A 12,439-nucleotide genomic window follows, 5' to 3' on the forward strand; every position below is an offset into this window, starting at 1 on the left:
AGAACCAGGGGTCACAGTCTAAGGATAAGGGGTCGGCCATTTAGGACTGAGATGAGGAGGAATTTCTTCACCCAGAGAGTGGTGAACCTGTGGAATTCTCTACCACAGAAGGCAGTTGAGGCCAATTCATTAAATATATTCAAGAAGGAGTTAGATATATTTCTTCAGGCTAAAGGGATCAAGGGATATGGGGAGAAGGCAGGGACAGGGTACTGAATTTGGATGATCAGCCATGATCGCATTAAATGGCAGAGCAGGCTCGAGGGGCCGAATGGCCTACTCCTGCTCCTATCTGCTATGTTTCTATGTTCCTTCATCATCGTTGGGTCAAAATCCTGGAACTCCCTCCCTAACAGCACTGTGGGAGCACCTTCACCACACGGGACTGCAGCGGTTCAAGAAGGCGGCTCACCACCACCTTCTCAAGGGCGATTAGGGATGGGCAATAAATGCTGGGCCTTGCCAGCGACGCCCATGTCTCAAGAATGAATAAAGAGAAAGACGGGTGACTGCACACGTCACAAAACCGGAATGGAGTTGGCCAAAGCTCACGGAATGGATAGTCAATGGCAAAGCATGGAATGGGGGTCTACCATATCTAAACCCTGCAAACTCCTCTATTCCCCCTCGGAGACTTTCCACTCACCACAAGCTGGAGAAGATTCCATACACGATGCTGTCCCTTGGGTCATCTTCCACAAGGAGGACAAAGACATCTTCCATCTTGTTGAAATGCCTCGATTCAGTTGGGAAGCCACAGATCAGTCGGGCCTTCAAGAAGGTTGTCCACGTGTCTTGAAGGGCAGTCTTTGATGATCCCTCATCAACCTGGGAAAACCCAACAGGAAGTAAATCGGGTTAGTTGCTTTCCAGTTGTGACCAGTTTGTTCGGGAGATGGACAGGGGGGTGGGGGGGTACTTTTGAAAGGAATTGTCTTTCATGGCCGAGAGTGGTCATCTCTTCTGCTACACATCCATCCTCTGGACTTCACTTCCCCTTTTGAAATGCACCTAAGACAACATTGGACAGAGACCCTGGCTGTGTTGACCAAGTTTGTAATGGACAGAGACCCTGGTGAGTTGAGCAAGTTTGCAATAGACAGAGACCCTGGTGTGTTGACCAAGTTTGCAATGGACAGAGACCCTGGCTGTGTTGACCAAGTTTGTAATGGACAGAGACCCTGGCTGTGTTGACCAAGTTTGTAATGGACAGAGACCCTGGCTGTGTTGACCAAGTTTGTAATGGACAGAGACCCTGGTGAGTTGAGCAAGTTTGCAATGGACAGAGACCCTGGTGAGTTGACCAAGTTTGTAATGGACAGAGGCCCTGGTGAGCTGACCAAGTTTGTAATGGACAGAGGCCCTCGTGAGTTGACGAAGTTTGTAATGGACAGAGGCCCTGGCTGTGTTGACCAAGTTTGTAATGGACAGAGACCCTGGTGTGTTGACCAAGTTTGCAATGGACAGAGACCCTGGCTGTGTTGACCAAGTTTGTAATGGACAGAGACCCTGGCTGTGTTGACCAAGTTTGTAATGGACAGAGGACCGGGTGAGCTGACCAAGTTTGTAATGGACAGAGGCCCTGGTGAGTTGACCAAGTTTGCAATGGACAGAGACCCTGGTGAGTTGACCAAGTTTGTAATGGACAGAGACCCTGGTGAGTTGAGCAAGTTTGCAATGGACAGAGGCCCTCGTGAGTTGACGAAGTTTGTAATGGACAGAGGCCCTGGCTGTGTTGACCAAGTTTGTAATGGACAGAGACCCTGGTGTGTTGACCAAGTTTGTAATGGACAGAGACCCTGGCTGTGTTGACCAAGTTTGTAGTGGACAGAGGACCGGGTGAGCTGACCAAGTTTGTAATGGACAGAGACCCTGGTGAGTTGAGCAAGTTTGTAATGGACAGAGACCCTGGCTGAGTTGAGCAAGTTTGTAATGGACAGAGGACCGGGTGAGTTGACCAAGTTTGCAATGGACAGGGGACCGGGTGAGTTGACCAAGTTTGCAATGGACAGAGGACCGGGTGAGTTGACCAAGTTTGCAATGGACAGGGGACCGGGTGAGTTGACCAAGTTTGCAATGGACGGGACCGGGTGAGTTGACCAAGTTTGCAATGGACAGGGGACCGGGTGAGTTGACCAAGTTTGCAATGGACAGAGGACCGGGTGAGTTGACCAAGTTTGCAATGGACAGAGGACCGGGTGAGTTGACCAAGTTTGCAATGGACAGGGGACCGGGTGAGTTGACCAAGTTTGCAATGGACAGGGGACCGGGTGAGTTGACCAAGTTTGCAATGGACAGGGGACTGGGTGAGTTGACCAAGTTTGCAATGGACAGGGAACCGGGTGAGTTGACCAAGTTTGCAATGGACAGGGGACCGGGTGAGTTGACCAAGTTTGCAATGGACAGGGGACCGGGTGAGTTGACCAAGTTTGCAATGGACAGGGGACCGGGTGAGTTGACCAAGTTTGCAATGGACAGGGGACCGGGTGAGTTGAGCAAGTTTGCAATGGACAGGGGACCGGGTGAGTTGACCAAGTTTGCAATGGACAGGGGACCGGGTGAGTTGACCAAGTTTGCAATGGACAGAGGACCGGGAGAGTTGACCAAGTTTGCAATGGACAGGGGACCGGGTGAGTTGACCAAGTTTGCAATGGACAGGGGACCGGGTGAGTTGACCAAGTTTGCAATGGACAGAGGACCGGGTGAGTTGACCAAGTTTGCAATGGACAGGGGACCGGGTGAGTTGACCAAGCTTGCAATGGACAGGGGACCGGGTGAGTTGACCAAGTTTGCAATGGACAGAGGACCGGGTGAGTTGACCAAGTTTGCAATGGACAGGGGACCGGGTGAGTTGACCAAGTTTGCAATGGACAGGGGACCGGGTGAGCTGACCAAGTTTGCAATGGACAGGGGACCGGGTGAGTTGACCAAGTTTGCAATGGACAGGGGACCGGGTGAGTTGACCAAGTTTGCAATGGACAGGGGACCGGGTGAGTTGACCAAGTTTGCAATGGACAGGGGACCGGGTGAGTTGACCAAGTTTGCAATGGACAGGGGACCGGGTGAGTTGACCAAGTTTGCAATGGACAGGGGACCGGGTGAGTTGACCAAGTTTGCAATGGACAGAGGACCGGGTGAGTTGACCAAGTTTGCAATGGACAGAGGACCGGGTGAGTTGACCAAGTTTGCAATGGACAGGGGACCGGGTGAGTTGACCAAGTTTGTAATGGACAGGGGACCGGGTGAGTTGACCAAGTTTGCAATGGACAGGGGACCGGGTGAGTTGACCAAGTTTGCAATGGACAGAGGACCGGGTGAGTTGACCAAGTTTGCAATGGACAGAGGACCGGGTGAGTTGACCAAGTTTGCAATGGACAGGGGACCGGGTGAGTTGACCAAGTTTGTAATGGACAGAGGACCGGGTGAGTTGACCAAGTTTGCAATGGACAGAGGACCGGGTGAGTTGACCAAGTTTGCAATGGACAGAGGACCGGGTGAGTTGACCAAGTTTGCAATGGACAGGGGACCGGGTGAGTTGACCAAGTTTGCAATGGACAGGGGACCGGGTGAGTTGACCAAGTTTGCAATGGACAGAGGACCGGGTGTGTTGACGAAGTTTGCAATGGACAGAGACCTTGGTGTGTTGAGCAAGTTTGCAATGGACAGAGGACTGGGTGAGCTGACCAAGTTTGCAATGGACAGGGGACCGGGTGAGCTGACCAAGTTTGCAATGGACAGGGGACCGGGTGAGTTGACGAAGTTTGCAATGGACAGAGACCTTGGTGTGTTGAGCAAGTTTGCAATGGACAGAGGACCGGGTGTGTTGACGAAGTTTGCAATGGACAGAGACCTTGGTGTGTTGAGCAAGTTTGCAATGGACAGAGGACTGGGTGAGCTGACCGAGCTCCGAATAGAGGCCCGTGTTGTGAACTGACGCTTTGATGCTGTTAATCCTGAGCTGGGTCTGCCTTACCTTGCACACACGCCCAATGCGGGACTTGTAGGGCTCCCCGTCCAAACCAGCTCTGTCGTCGGTCTCGCTGAAGAAAAAGTAAATCTCGTCCTTGCTGCTGTCTTTGAGTTTAATCCAAGCTGACCCCACAAACGTTGGATCTAACATGGAAGATACAAAAACCTGATTGAATCACAGTCGAGGCTGGCGATTGATCAGGGGCAATAACATATAAAGAAAGACTTGCATTTCTATAGCGCCTTTCACAACCACCGGACGTCTCAAAGCGCTTTACAGCCAATGAAGTACTATTTGAAGTGTAGTCACTGTTGTAATGTAGGAAACGCGGCAGCCAATTTGCGCACAGCAAGCTCCCACAAACAGCAATGTGATAATGACCAGATCATCTGTTTTTGATGTTGATTGACGGATAACTATTGGCCCAGGACACCGGGGAGAACCCCCCCTGCAGATTAATGAGACAGTGTTCTGACAGAGCAGCCCTTGGTTTAACGTCTCATCCAAAAGAAGGCACCTCAGACAGTGCAGCGCTCCCTCAGTACTGCCCCTCCGACAGTGCAGCGCTCCCTCAGTACTGCCCCTCCGACAGTGCGGCGCTCCCTCAGTACTGCCCCTCCGACAGTGCGGCGCTCCCTCAGTACTGCCCCTCCGACAGTGCGGCGCTCCCTCAGTACTGCCCCTCCGACAGTGCGGCGCTCCCTCAGTACTGCCCCTCCGACAGTGCGGTGCTCCCTCAGTACCGCCACTCTGACTGTGCGGCGCTCCCTCAGTACTGCCCCTCCGACAGTGCGGCGCTCCCTCAGTACTGCCCCTCCGACAGTGCGGCGCTCCCTCAATACTGCCCCTCCGACAGTGCGGCGCTCCCTCAGTACTGCCCCTCCGACAGTGCGGCGCTCCCTCAGTACTACCCCTCCGACAGTGCGGCGCTCCCTCAGTACTGCCCCTCCGACAGTGCGGCGCTCCCTCAGTACTGCCCCTCCGACAGTGCGGCGCTCCCTCAGTACCGCCCCTCCGACAGTGCGGCGCTCCCTCAGCACTGCCCCTCCGACAGTGCGGCGCTCCTTCACTACTGCCCCTCTGACAGTGCGGCGCTCACTCAGTACTGCCCCTCCGACAGTGCGGTGCTCCCTCAGTACTGCACCTCCGACAGTGCGGCGCTCCCTCAGTACTGCCCCTCCGACAGCGCGGCGCTCCCTCAGTACTGCCCCTCCGACAGTGCGGCGCTCCCTCAGTACTGCCCCTCCGACAGTGCGGCGCTCCCTCAGTACTGCCCCTCCGACAGTGCGCTGCTCCCTCAGTACTGCACCTCCGACTGTGCGGCGCACCCTCAGTACTGCCCCTCCGACAGTGCGCCGCTCCCTCAGTACTGCCCCTCCGACAGTGCGGCGCTCCCTCAGTACTGGCACTGGGAGTGTCAACCTGGATTTTGTGCTAAAGTCTCTGGAGTGGGGACTTGAACCCACAACCTTCTGACTCGGAGCCGAGGGTGCTACCCAGTGAGCCACAGCTGACACCGTACCCCTCAAAACCCATTTTTGCAATCTGTTCTGAGTTGGGAAATTGCAGATCAGTCTAGGCTGCACAGTGACTCACTGAACCATTGCAGTATTGCTGGTGTCTGTTTGAGTCTGTCCAGCGATACTTACTCTGCAGCCACCTGTCCTCGGTCTTCAGGTGCTTTATCCTTCCGTAACTGCGGTGAATCGCGCCACTGCTCTGGCCGCTGCTGGTAATTGCTGAGTAGAGGTCTCCCTCTGTGGCCAAGAGAGGAGAGAAGTGAAGTACAATGGAGCAACGCTTGTCGCTACATCCAGCTGGGCCCCCACTGTCATTCAGTTAACTAGCAATGGACAATAGGCAGCCGGTCATGTTGGCGCACCTGGGATCAGCGCACAGAAGCATCAGCGCCTGGATATGTTGCGTTTGCGCGCAGACACATTGCCGGTACAAGGATGCAACGCATAGGCACACTGCTGTATATACAATCCCAATGGACCCAAACCCCTTCCCATTCACTCCCACTGTACACAATCCCAATGGACCCAAACCCCTTCCTATTCACTCCCATTGTACACAATCCCAATGGACCTAAACCCCTTCCCATTCACTCCCATTGTACACAATCCCAATGGACCTAAACCCCTTCCCATTCACTCCCATTGTACACAATCCCAATGGACCCAAACCCCTTCCCATTCACTCCCATTGTACACAATCCCAATGGACCCAAACCCCTTCCCATTCACTCCCATTGTACACAATCCCAATGGACCCAAACCCCTTCCCATTCACTCCCATTGTACACAATCCCAATGGACCCAAACCCCTTCCCATTCACTCCCATTGTACACAATCCCAATGGACCTAAACCCCTTCCCATTCACTCCCACTGTACACAATCCCAATGGACCCAAACCCCTTCCCATTCACTCCCATTGTACACAATCCCAATGGACCCAAACCCCTTCCCATTCACTCCCACTGTACACAATCCCAATGGACCCAAACCCCTTCCCATTCACTCCCATTGTACACAATCCCAATGGACCCAAACCCCTTCCCATTCACTCCCATTGTACACAATCCCAATGGACCCAAACCCCTTCCCATTCACTCCCATTGTACAGAATCCCAATGGACCCAAACCCCTTCCCATTCACTCCCATTGTACACAATCCCAATGGACCTAAACCCCTTCCCATTCACTCCCATTGTACACAATCCCAATGGACCCAAACCCCTTCCCATTCACTCCCATTGTACACAATCCCAATGGACCCAAACCCCTTCCCATTCACTCCCATTGTACACAATCCCAATGGACCCAAACCCCTTCCCATTCACTCCCATTGTACACAATCCCAATGGACCCAAACCCCTTCCCATTCACTCCCATTGTACACAATCCCAATGGACCTAAACCCCTTCCCATTCACTCCCATTGTACACAATCCCAATGGACCCAAACCCCTTCCCATTCACTCCCATTGTACACAATCCCAATGGACCTAAACCCCTTCCCATTCACTCCCACTGTACACAATCCCAATGGACCCAAACCCCTTCCCATTCACTCCCATTGTACACAATCCCAATGGACCCAAACCCCTTCCCATTCACTCCCACTGTACACAATCCCAATGGACCCAAACCCCTTCCCATTCACTCCCACTGTACACAATCCCAATGGACCCAAACCCCTTCCCATTCACTCCCATTGTACACAATCCCAATGGACCCAAACCCCTTCCCATTCACTCCCATTGTACAGAATCCCAATGGACCCAAACCCCTTCCCATTCACTCCCACTGTACACAATCCCAATGGACCCAAACCCCTTCCCATTCACTCCCATTGTACACAATCCCAATGGACCCAAACCCCTTCCCATTCACTCCCATTGTACACAATCCCAATGGACCTAAACCCCTTCCCATTCACTCCCATTGTACACAATCCCAATGGACCTAAACCCCTTCCCATTCACTCCCATTGTACACAATCCCAATGGACCCAAACCCCTTCCCATTCACTCCCATTGTACACAATCCCAATGGACCCAAACCCCTTCCCATTCACTCCCATTGTACACAATCCCAATGGACCCAAACCCCTTCCCATTCACTCCCATTGTACACAATCCCAATGGACCTAAACCCCTTCCCATTCACTCCCATTGTACACAATCCCAATGGACCCAAACCCTTCCCATTCACTCCCATTGTACACAATCCCAATGGACCTAAACCCCTTCCCATTCACTCCCACTGTACACAATCCCAATGGACCCAAACCCCTTCCCATTCACTCCCATTGTACACAATCCCAATGGACCCAAACCCCTTCCCATTCACTCCCACTGTACACAATCCCAATGGACCCAAACCCCTTCCCATTCACTCCCATTGTACACAATCCCAATGGACCCAAACCCCTTCCCATTCACTCCCATTGTACACAATCCCAATGGACCCAAACCCCTTCCCATTCACTCCCATTGTACAGAATCCCAATGGACCCAAACCCCTTCCCATTCACTCCCACTGTACACAATCCCAATGGACCCAAACCCCTTCCCATTCACTCCCATTGTACACAATCCCAATGGACCCAAACCCCTTCCCATTCACTCCCATTGTACACAATCCCAATGGACCCAAACCCCTTCCCATTCACTCCCACTGTACACAATCCCAATGGACCCAAACCCCTTCCCATTCACTCCCATTGTACACAATCCCAATGGACCCAAACCCCTTCCCATTCACTCCCATTGTACACAATCCCAATGGACCCAAACCCCTTCCCATTCACTCCCACTGTACACAATCCCAATGGACCCAAACCCCTTCCCATTCACTCCCATTGTACACAATCCCAATGGACCCAAACCCCTTCCCATTCACTCCCATTGTACACAATCCCAATGGACCCAAACCCCTTCCCATTCACTCCCATTGTACAGAATCCCAATGGACCCAAACCCCTTCCCATTCACTCCCACTGTACACAATCCCAATGGACCCAAACCCCTTCCCATTCACTCCCATTGTACACAATCCCAATGGACCCAAACCCCTTCCCATTCACTCCCATTGTACACAATCCCAATGGACCCAAACCCCTTCCCATTCACTCCCATTGTACACAATCCCAATGGACCCAAACCCCTTCCCATTCACTCCCATTGTACACACTCCCAATGGACCCAAACCACTTCCCATTCACTCCCATTGTACACAATCCCAATGGACCCAAACCCCTTCCCATTAATCCCATTGTACACAATCCCAATGGACCCAAACCCCTTCCCAATCACTCCCACTGTACACAATCCCAATGGACCCAAACCCCTTGCCATTCACTCCCACTGTATACAATCCCAATGGACCCAAACCCCTTCCCATTCATTCCCACTGTATACAATCCCAATGGACCCAAACCCCTTCCCATTCACTCCCACTGTAGACAATCACAATGGTTAAAAGTCTGATCCGCAAGATGGCGCCTCTGACAGTGCAGCACTCTTTCAGTACTGCCCCTCCGACAGTGCGGCGCCCCCTCAGTACTGCCCCTCCGACGGTGCGGCGCTCCCTCAGTACTGTCCCTCCGACAGTGCGGCGCTCCCTCAGTACCGCCCCTCCGACAGTGCGGCGCTCCCTCAGTACCGCCCCTCCGACAGTGCGGCGCCCCCTCAGTACCGCCCCTCCGACAGTGCGGCGCTCCCTCAGTACTGCCCCTCTGACAGTGCAGCACTCTTTCAGTACTGCACCTCCGACAGTGCGGCGCTTCCTCAGTACTGCCCCTCCGACAGTGCAGCGCTCCCTCAGTACTGCCTCTCCGACAGTGCGGCGCTCCCTCAGTACCGCCCCTCCGACAGTGCGGCGCTCCCTCAGTACTGCCCCTCCGACAGTGCGGCGCTCCCTCAGTACCGCCTCTCCGACAGTGCGGCGCTCCCTCAGTACTGCCCCTCCGACAGTGCGGCGCTCCCTCAGGACTTCCCGTCCGACAGTGCGGCGCTCCCTCAGTACCGCCCCTCCGACAGTGCGGCGCTCCCTCAGTACCGCCCCTCCGACAGTGCGGCGCTCCCTCAGTACCGCCCCTCCGACAGTGCGGCGCTCCCTCAGTACCGCCCCTCCGACAGTGCGGCGCTCCCTCAGTACCGCCCCTCCGACAGTGCGGCGCTCCCTCAGTACGGCCCCTCCGACAGTGCGGCGCTCCCTCAGGACTGCCCGTCCGACAGTGCGGCGCTCCCTCAGTACCGCCCCTCCGACAGTGCGACGCTCCCTCAGTACCGCCCCTCCGACAGTGCGGCGCTCCCTCAGTACTGCACTGGGAGTGTCAGCCTAGATTTTGTGCTCAAGTCTTTGGAGCGGGACTCGAACCCACAGCCTTCTGACCCCAAGGCGAGAGAGAGAGCTACCCACTGAGCCACAACCCCTACACCTGCCCTGGCTAAGCTCATCTAACTCAGCACAGGCCAGAGATTGAACGGGAGGTACGAGTGCTGTGTCCAGCTCAGTACTTTCACCCACAGAAAACCTCCTTTCGCCTCGCTACTGACCAACTGCGATGGTGACCGGGCGATGAATTGGTGACGGAGGCGAGATCCCTTTCCCGTCCTTCATGAGCCCGTGTCCCTCTGTGTCACTCGCCAGCTGCGTTTCGTTATTCCGCTGAAAAAGAAATTGAAAGCGAGATGTAGAATAGGGTGTCCATATTTTCTGAACCGAATCCGGGGACACACAGGGTGGGAGCGCAGCAAAGTTAACGGGGCGGAAAACGGAGGCCGCAGAGCGTAGCCAGGCAAACTAAATCTTCCCTTCTTAGACGGTCCCTCGGAACCGAGGATGACTTGCTTCCACATTAAAAATGAGTTCTCAGGTGACTGATGAGTCCAATGCCGGACCTACAGTCTCTGTCACAGGTGGGGCAGACGGTGGTTGAAGGGGCGAGTGTGTGGGGTGCTTGGGTTGACGTGCGCTCCTTCCGCTGTTTGCGCTCGGCTTCCCACTTGTTCCCGGCGAAGAGACTCGAGGTGTTCGGCCGCCTATCCCGGATGCTTCTCCCCCACTTTGTGCGGTCTTGGGCCAGGGATTCCCAGGTGTCAGTGGGGATGTTACACTTTTTCCAAGGAGGCTTTGAGGGTGTCCTTGAAGCGTTTCCTCTGCCCACCTGGGGCTCTCTTGCCGTGTCGGAGCTCCGAGTAGAGCGCTTGTTTTGGGAGTCTCGTATCGGGCATGCGGACGATGTGGCCCATCCATCGGAGCTGATCGAGCGTGGTCAGAGCTTCGATGCTGGGGATGTTGGCCTGAGCGAGAACACCGCGGATGTGATGGCACAGTACTGAAGCGCACTCAGATATCGCTTATAAATAATACAAGAACACATCAGTCCATTGACCTACGATTATGTCTAACGGTACGGTATTTTTATAAAATTCATTTATGGGGTGTGGGCGTCGCTGGCAAGGCCGGCATTTATTGCCCATTCCTAGTCGCCCCGTGAGAAGGTGGTGGTGAGCCACCTTCTTGAACCGCTGCAGTCCCGTGTGGTGAAGGTGCTCCCACAGTGCTGTTAGGGAGGGAGTTCCAGGATTTTGACCCAGCGACGATGAAGGATTGGCGATATATTTCCAAGTCAGGATGGTGTGTGACTTGGAGGGGAACTTGGAGCTGGTGGTATTCCCATGCGCCTGCTGCCCTTGTCCTTCTAGGTGGAAGAGGTCGCGGGTTTGGGAGGTGCTGCCGAAGAAGCCTTGGCGAGTTGCTGCAGTGCATCTTGTAGATGGTCGACACTGCAGCCAAGGTGCGCCGGTGGTGGAGGGAGTGAATGTTTAAGGTGGTGGATGGGGTGCCCATCAAGCGCGGACTGCTTTGCCCTGGATGGTGTCGAGCTTCTTGAGTGTTGTTGGAGCTGCACTCATCCAGGCCAGTGGAGAGTATTCCATCACACTCCTGACTTGTGCCTTGTAGATGGTGGAGAGGCTTTGGGGAGTCAGGAGGTGAGACACTCTCCGCAGAATACCCAGCCTCTGACCTGCTCTTGTTGCCACAGTATTTATGTGGCTGGTCCAGTTAAGTTTCTGGTCAATGGTGACCCCCAGGATGTTGATGGGGAGGGATTTGGCGATGGTAATGCCGTTGAATGTGAAGGGGAGGTGGTTAGACTCTCACTTGTTGGAGATAGTCACTGCCTGGCACTTGTGTGGCGTGAATGTTACCTGCCATATATATATATACTAGCTGGGGGTGGCCGGCGGTGCCGAGGCTTTTTCGAGGGCATGTTGTTGTTGGAAGAGAGAGAGAGAGCGCGAGTGGGGGGGGAGAGAGAGCGCAAGTGGGGGGGAGAGAGAGCGCGAGTGGGGGGGAGAGAGAGCGCGAGTGGGGGGGAGAGAGAGCGCGAGTGGGGGGGGAAGAGAGCGCGAGTGGGGGGGAGAGAGAGCGCGAGTGGGGGGGAGAGAGCGAGAGAGACTGGGGGAGAGAGAGAGCGAGAGAGACTGGGGGGAGAGAGAGAGCGCGAGAGACTGGGGGGAGAGAGAGCGAGAGAGACTGGGGAGAGAGAGAGCGAGAGAGACTGGGGGAGAGAGACTGGGGGGAGAGAGAGAGCGAGAGAGACTGGGGGAGAGAGAGAGCGAGAGAGACTGGGGGGTGAGAGAGAGCGAGAGAGACTGGGGGGAGAGAGAGAGCGAGAGAGACTGGGGAGAGAGAGAGCGAGAGAGACTGGGGAGAGAGAGAGCGAGAGACTGGGGGGAAGAGAGAGAGAGCGAGAGACTGGGGGGAAGAGAGAGAGCGAGAGACTGGGGGGAAGAGAGAGAGCGAGAGACTGGGGGGAAGAGAGAGAGCGAGAGACTGGGGGGAAGAGAGAGAGCGAGAGACTGGGGGGAAGAGAGAGAGCGAGAGACTGGGGGGAAGAGAGAGAGCGAGAGACTGGGGGGAAGAGAGAGAGCGAGAGACTGGGGGGAA

At 54.8% G+C, this 12,439-nt stretch overlaps 2 protein-coding genes across 3 annotated transcripts in view; one reads left to right on the forward strand and one right to left on the reverse strand.

The window, feature by feature from the left end:
* The window catches only part of LOC147086434 (semaphorin-4B-like), a 225,931-nt gene that overhangs the window by 87,020 nt on the left and 126,472 nt on the right, over window positions 1–12,439 (forward strand). The window lies entirely within an intron of this gene.
* LOC147086437 (semaphorin-7A-like) overlaps window positions 1–12,439 on the reverse strand; it is a gene marked incomplete at its 3' end in the record, with an annotated part of 35,463 nt that overhangs the window by 16,802 nt on the left and 6,222 nt on the right. The window contains exons 5-8 of the mRNA XM_085978251.1: window positions 10,039–10,150; window positions 5,620–5,727; window positions 3,974–4,113; window positions 647–828 (exon numbers count right to left, since the gene is read on the reverse strand). Of these exons, the coding sequence (XP_085834377.1) occupies window positions 647–828; window positions 3,974–4,113; window positions 5,620–5,727; window positions 10,039–10,150 (542 nt within the window). The remainder of the gene's footprint in view (window positions 1–646; window positions 829–3,973; window positions 4,114–5,619; window positions 5,728–10,038; window positions 10,151–12,439) is intronic.

This window comes from Somniosus microcephalus, unplaced genomic scaffold (assembly GCF_052327205.1).
Source record: "Somniosus microcephalus isolate GS21.2 unplaced genomic scaffold, FLI_Smic_1.0 unresolved_chr7, whole genome shotgun sequence".
Taxonomy (NCBI): domain Eukaryota; kingdom Metazoa; phylum Chordata; class Chondrichthyes; order Squaliformes; family Somniosidae; genus Somniosus; species Somniosus microcephalus.